General features: G+C 38.4%; 2 protein-coding genes across 2 annotated transcripts; one reads left to right on the top strand and one right to left on the bottom strand.

Annotated features, from left to right (window-relative positions):
- The first annotated feature begins 1,534 nt into the window (after positions 1 to 1,534).
- LOC115228113 lies at positions 1,535 to 1,918 on the top strand. The gene has a single exon (XM_029798777.1). The coding sequence runs from the start codon at positions 1,535 to 1,537 to the stop codon at positions 1,916 to 1,918; it is 384 nt and encodes a 127-aa protein (XP_029654637.1).
- Positions 1,919 to 3,918: 2,000 nt separating this feature from the next.
- Positions 3,919 to 5,436, bottom strand: LOC115228112 (apoptosis-inducing factor 1, mitochondrial-like). Its single transcript, XM_029798776.1, has one exon. It carries the CDS (start codon positions 5,434 to 5,436, stop codon positions 3,919 to 3,921), a length of 1,518 nt encoding a protein of 505 aa, XP_029654636.1.
- Positions 5,437 to 6,749: the final 1,313 nt, after the last annotated feature.

Below are 6,749 nucleotides of genomic sequence, written 5' to 3'. Positions count from 1 at the left end.
AGTATGTGACCATTTATTGGTAGGTTTTGGTCCTGGTTTGAGCAAACAAGACGGACAATGCAGTTTCTACGTTCATTTGCGACTCGAATAGGTACTTATCTCTATTCTTCAAAATCCGTGAAACCTGAGACTGAGAACAGTTGAATCTTGCAGATAGAGCTGCCTGAGTTTGCCCTCCTTAAATAAACAAATTAATTATTTTCAATTTTTGAGAAAGTGTAAGATCAGGACAAAAGCATGTATCCTGGGTGTGGTCCGTCATGGACAAGATAGTGGTGCTCCAACTCAAATAAGGAACCAGACCTAACTCTCTGATCACAATCATCACTGTGTACACGCCGACTGGTGTCAGAGTCCTTGCAAACCTTACACATTTATACAACACCCTCAGTTCTTCATACATGTGCTTCATTGCTGGGGACTGGAACGCCAGACCTGGAAGAACACGACCCATTTATTGGATCCCATTGAAGAACCAGCGAAATACACCTAATGTAAATGTAATGTAATTACAGCTCAATGAATAAATACATTGAACGGCCAGACTGCAAACTTCATTAAATAGGCGTGTGAGAATAACACTCCTTCTGAATTTCCAAAATGTTTGAATATTCGACTAATACTTATCACATGACTTTATTCGTAAAAGAATTATAATTTATTCTAAGAAACATGTTTCTTGTTTTGATAGCTTAGCTGTTTCCGGGGAATCGAAATTCTCTGCCAGGGCCATGATGATTCTGGAGGCTCACAATAGCGGAATGCGATCTTACTCACGATATCATGGATGAAGCCGCCTTGAGAATCTCTTAATTAATTAGTTATAGATTACTAAATTGCTGTACGTTTGCCCACTCTATCATATTTCAATTGGCGATTCCGAGCCTTGACAAAAGGGTAAAATTACTTTTTCAGAAATGCGATTTTTGCAACGATGACACGATAGTTTACTTTCTGGAGAGCTTGGACAGACATTTTATAATTTTGAAAAAGTTTTTAAGGCTTTATGTATACCTGAGACTTGGTCTCAAAATATAACGACACATCTGTGAGTGAACTGTCCAAATGGTCTCCAAGGAAAATTGGCGGAAGCTTCCCCAGTATGCATCTCTCAACGGGTCACTTTCATGTTCTTAAACTTAAAACAAAAATTAATAGATTTTTAAAATATATGTTTTTAAATGAATAATGTTTAATTATTTAGTGCAGAAATGAGCGTCGCGGAGGAGTTATTATCATTGGAGTGCATTTACCCCGACAATCTAACCAGTAATTTGGATATAACTGAGAGTAGTCATATCCTCCACTCCTCCCGTCTACAAATTCTCACTCCAACTACAGAATAGGATCGCTCTCCTTGAAGGTACATCAAAATTTCCAACCACAGCCTCATTTTCCCTGTGCATCTCACTTCCCAACGAATATCCGAATGTCCCCCCATTCTTCAAGGTGGCGGATCTCACTAATCTCTCCGAGGAGTTTGCTACTCAACTTGAGGACTTTCTCAGCCTTCACGTGCTCTAAAAGTGATTAAATGTCACAGGCCAGCAAACTGAAGGGACTTCCGATGATATTCGAACTATTGAGTCTTCTACCCGAGTTTGAGAAGGAATATTCTCGAGGGAGTCGACAGGTCAGTGAGAGGATTGTGTGCGTGGAGGGGGAGACTGTTGGTGACGAACCAGAGCGGTGGGGGACGCCTGTGACCGTCGAGTCTTTTTCTCGTTGGAAAGTACAATTTGAGAAAGAAATGAGTGAGAGTCAGGAGTGTATTGTGAGAATGACGGGTAATAAATGTGCTGAGTGTGTAGGCAAGGAGTTCTTTGCAGGGATAAAAGATGAGGAAGATTACTGCATTGAAGAGGGACTGTTCGATGATATGGATATTGCAGAGTTAGACTGCTTGCTCAGTGACTAACATGTTTATTATTATTTTTCTTATCACGAGAGTCATAGTACTTTATAGCCCTGGCAGGAAACACACTTTATTTAAGTAAAGACCGCAATGTTAATTAATTGAGGACAGAGAAAATGATCCTTGCTCTTTTTTCTTGCGTGTGAGTCCCTTTTAGAAAATCCAGTTCCGCAGTGGGTATTTATTCTGTGTTTATGTGATGAGTAATTTTTGATGAATGTGTACCGAGGAACTAGGACAGAATAAAGACCATAGAGAGTATTCGATTGGTTTTAGTGACTGATTAAGCACACTTACTTTACTGCTATTTATTGTTATATTTGCTCTAGATAGATCATTCGTTTCATTACCGACTTAAAGGGCTGCTTCGTCCGCGATCAGGCAACGTTTCAATATGGTTCTGTCGTTTGCTGAAAGAGGTTCCGTACGTAAGTCTATTCTTTGAAAAAATGTTTTTTCATAGAACCCAGAAACATTTAGGATTTTTTGTTTTAAGTAGATTTTGCAGAGTTATTCTCCATTAAATTTCTTAACAGACTTCTAATGTGTTATCTGTTCTTTCTATTGCATCTTCATTCTCCTGGACTATCAAACTGGAGTTTCAAGTGGAAAAATAAATATCTTATAAACGGCCCGGTCTTTTTTTGCGGTTTTATAATGAAAACGATATTTTCTTTGAGATATACATAGAAGCTTTGATACGAATGAAGTTAGGAAAATCCCTAAGAAATCATCTCCATGGCACGAAAAATGATTTGGCTTTTCAAATTTCTCGATCGAATATTCTCCCAGGATTTTTCCATCTCGGTTTTCTTTTCGGCAGTCAAAAGATAGCTATTCAGAATTTAGATCCAAATTTAATGATTTCCGCCTCATTTGATTTAAGTGACCTGTCTATCAACATATTGAGTTCCTTTTTAACGGGGAAAGCTTTTTTGAGACGACCTGCGTATAGTTGTCATTATATTTTGAGTCATATGATTATCCATTTGGGTTCTAATAGATACATTGCATTCCAAAACTTTTGTTGGCAAACGATTCTTCCAAACTGAAGTCAAAGTTTGTTGTTTGTCCAATATAAAGTCACACTTGGGGCTTTCTCCCAAACTGTGTTTAATCCGGATTCAGAAAGTAAATTGACTTGTGTAATTTTGTTATTTTTAGCTGAGGGGCATCCGCCATATGTAATCCAGTGCACTGATGATTCACAGTTAATGCAACATTTAAAGTTTGCTATGGGATTTTAAAATTCTTTCATATCATGTGGACCACCGCATGTTAAACATCTTTCTTCTCCTTTGTAAAAACGTGCTATATTAGCGTAGGCTTGGCATTTGTAACGAGTTTCTGAATCATGTAAGTCACTTTTACTGACTTCCGTCAGTTTCAGAGATGTTATTGAGGTGGGTTGAAAATATTTCAGCCATCTCAACCGGGTCCGATACGAGGGTTCCATCAGAGCGTTTAAGGCGCACTGCAGTTGCCGCGGATTACGGGAATGGAGAGTCGTTAAGGACTCTCTCGGGTCGTCCCTCCTTTTGGCGATTCTTCTCCCCAAACCGCGTAGGAAACAAAGCGACTTGCGGCCAAAGACCCCAGAGGTCTCAACGGCATGAAAACGAAATTGGAGAGGTGACCGTACTTTAGGATTTTGAGATCTTCGGCGCGATTGGAAGCAAAGCCTGGGTCGACGGCCGACATGGCTAGGTTCCCGTTCGAGAATGTGTCACAGCAGGTAGAATCCCATATAAGGGATTTTCCCTGCTCAAAGAGGAATGTAGTTAAGCCGTCAGGGCGTTTGCCGTCACCTCTGTCCAAACCGACAGGTTCGAGAACAGACGGCATCCCGGCTTACTTGAAAATTATATTTGGGTTTTTAACTCATGATTAGTGTTTAAATGACCGCATTGGTTTATATTAGTGTTTTAATTACCTTTTATTTGTAAAGTTTATTATAGCGATTATGAAAAAAATAGTTAAAAATACAAACATTTATAATATTTTTAAGGCTCGTCATTATTATCTTCAACATCAAACAGGTTGATTAACTTGCTAACCCCCAGAATATCATCTTCCTTAATTTTACTGGCAACCACTTGTCGTAATAAATGAGAAGAAGATTTTCTCGTTGGATTCCAAAGGCATACTCCAACAATAACACTGTCTTCATTCAAGTAAAATATCACTCCTCGTCGTTCCGAAATGCTCTTTGCTTGTTCGTCTTCAAATACTGAGACTGTTCTCAAAACTGGATCGAGGACTCCGCAGCCTTCCAATTCTATGGGACCCACATACGACCAAAACATAGGAATGATTCTGTGAATCATTTCATGTCCTGTCATATTCAGACCCGCCAATTTTCCTGACATGAATGCATTGTCATATCCTTGAAATGACCTCTTTCCAAAGTAAAAATTCTCGACAGATACGGAATCTCCGACCGCCCAAATATTTGGACTAACATTCAAATATTTGTCGGCCATAACTTCCCCTTCTTCGCTACTAGAAGTCCCGAAGAGATGGTTTATTCTGGAATCTGGCGAAATTTCAATATATAGGTCCCCCTCAACAGTGACCCCATCTTCCAAACACAGACTAACCTTCACGCCGTGAGGACAGACAGTCTCTGTGTTTTCTTTTGTGATAATCACTTTTAGACCATATTTCTCCAGTTCATTCTCCACAACTTGAGCCAAATGAAGAGGAAGAACTCCCGACAGTAGAGGGCGATCTGAACGACGAACATAAGTTAAATTGAACAATCGTTGAGGGTGGGTTTGAAGGATTGAAATAAGTTGTGCAACCATTATCGAATCTCCACTTATTATCACATTTTTAGCCTCCGACAAGACCGAAAAAATGTCCAAAAAATCGTCAAATGTAGACAAGTTGTGAATTAGGTTCCGAGAGATTTTAGGAACAGCGGAGGGTGAGACAAGGCAGCGGTCGAATTTCACAATTTCTGGGCCAAACTTTGCCGTGCAGGATTCCGAGTCTACTGAATCGACTCTTAAGTTGTTTGCAATGAAAATTGCCCCATTTTCGATGTTTGAATAATCCGAAATGTCCAAATAAAAATTGGGTTGCTCAAAAAACAATTTTTTGAAAACATTGTATATTTCTTGTCTAGAAGAGATGTCTCGATCAAAGTCGACAAATTCCCTAACAAATGCGTCCCTGATGTAAGGCGGGTGACCACGGGGACACACCACTGCAACTTTTGAAGTCACATCCGAGGCACGAATCGCCTGAGCGGCGGAGAATATTTCCACTCCGTCTCCGATCAGCAAATATTGCACGTGATTTGGTAGTTTTTGAATATATTTGCTACTATTTTCCCCATTTTCAAAGTTTTCTTTAATACTACCAGTCATGTGTATGTAAGGACTGTTATCGTAGTAGAAATAACCGCAGATACTTCCAACGAGACACGGAATTGAGCTCCCAAATAGCTTGTAAAATCGGTTATTTTTTGAAATAGAAGATTTACTAAGTCGTGTAAACAAACGACCAAAAAGCATGCTAAAATTAACTATATTAATCTACAGATAAATTTATAATTTAATATTAAAAATTAAAAAATTTTACTTATTTTGTATAACTCTTTAAATTGATCCAAGTCGAATACCATACATTGAAATGACATGTCAGACTTTATTTTAATATTCAATAATGGTTAAATGTTCAATCCATTCTCGTTAAACAGTCGTTCCTTTGGCAAATTAAAGTATGATTACAAGCATAATGTGATTTTATGAATTGGCGGCTCCGATAGTATTTGGGCCTTCCACCTCTATTGGAAACTGGAAAAACAACTGGAAACTGGATGTGTTCCTGGAATTACTCTGATAATCAGGATTCTGTAACGTTTAATGTTGTTGCAGATGCAACAGTCACTCTTGCAACAGATCCTCGAACAGCAGCTTTACCTATCATTCTTCATGATATGAATTTTAGTGCTCCTAACACAATCTATAAAATCCAGCAATGTTGCAGTGCCTGCGCGATCACTTTAGATAGTCCTGCTAGAAGCTCTAAGCCAAAGCGCTGCATTAGGCACAGCAAATGCAGACTTAAAATTGAGTAAGTGAACCCTCACAACTTTAGATTATGTCCTAGCAAACAACTACAAACAAAGTAGCTCTGCAATCTTAGCACTCAATCTCGTCAAAAGCACGAATTTTTGAAATATTGCTGACAATAGGCAAGGAAGTCTAAGAGGAAATCTTATTGTCAATACCTCTGCGGATGTTTCTTTGTCTAGAAATCAAAGTTTTGAAATCATTAAAAGTCAAAGTGGATTTGCAAATGAATTTCATAATGTCTCCTTTCACAGTTTTCCAGCTTTCGTGATCCCGAACCTGTCTTACTTGTAAAAAGGCGTTCGATTAAATACAAACCGTGATGTTTCTACCCATTTTAGTGGACATTCTCATATTGTCTTTTTTATGATTTTTCAGCACAACTCATACTTCACAGGAAAGTGCCTTCGACTTAAACATCAAATTCCATGAATAAAGTATTCAAATAATGACCAACAACTTGCTAAGATTGACCTATCAGATCCACAAAAAAGACATAATTAAACCTTTCCTCAAATCTTGCTCAATCGATCAATACAGTTACCGATAGTTCCAACGAAAACTTAACTCTAGTCGTTGAAAAGTCTGGAAAAGATCGACTGATCTACAATCGAAAATGTAAAAAAGACAAATTCATCGCGCGAAGCAATCATCGATATTCTTGACTCAATTTACATGCGTGCATTTGCCTTAAGATATCTTGAACAAATCAAAAAGACAAATCAAACAAACAGACAGCAAAGCAAAAAGGA

This window comes from Octopus sinensis, unplaced genomic scaffold, assembly GCF_006345805.1.
Source record: "Octopus sinensis unplaced genomic scaffold, ASM634580v1 Contig09569, whole genome shotgun sequence".
Lineage (NCBI taxonomy): Eukaryota > Metazoa > Mollusca > Cephalopoda > Octopoda > Octopodidae > Octopus > Octopus sinensis.
This window is presented reverse-complemented; position numbering and strand designations above follow the sequence as displayed.

Excerpts from the sequence above, each read along its gene's own strand:
- LOC115228113 (XM_029798777.1), top strand. The coding sequence starts at position 1,535 with ATGTCACAGGCCAGCAAACTGAAGGGACTTCCGATGATATTCGAACTA.
- LOC115228112 (XM_029798776.1), bottom strand. The coding sequence starts at position 5,436 with ATGCTTTTTGGTCGTTTGTTTACACGACTTAGTAAATCTTCTATTTCA.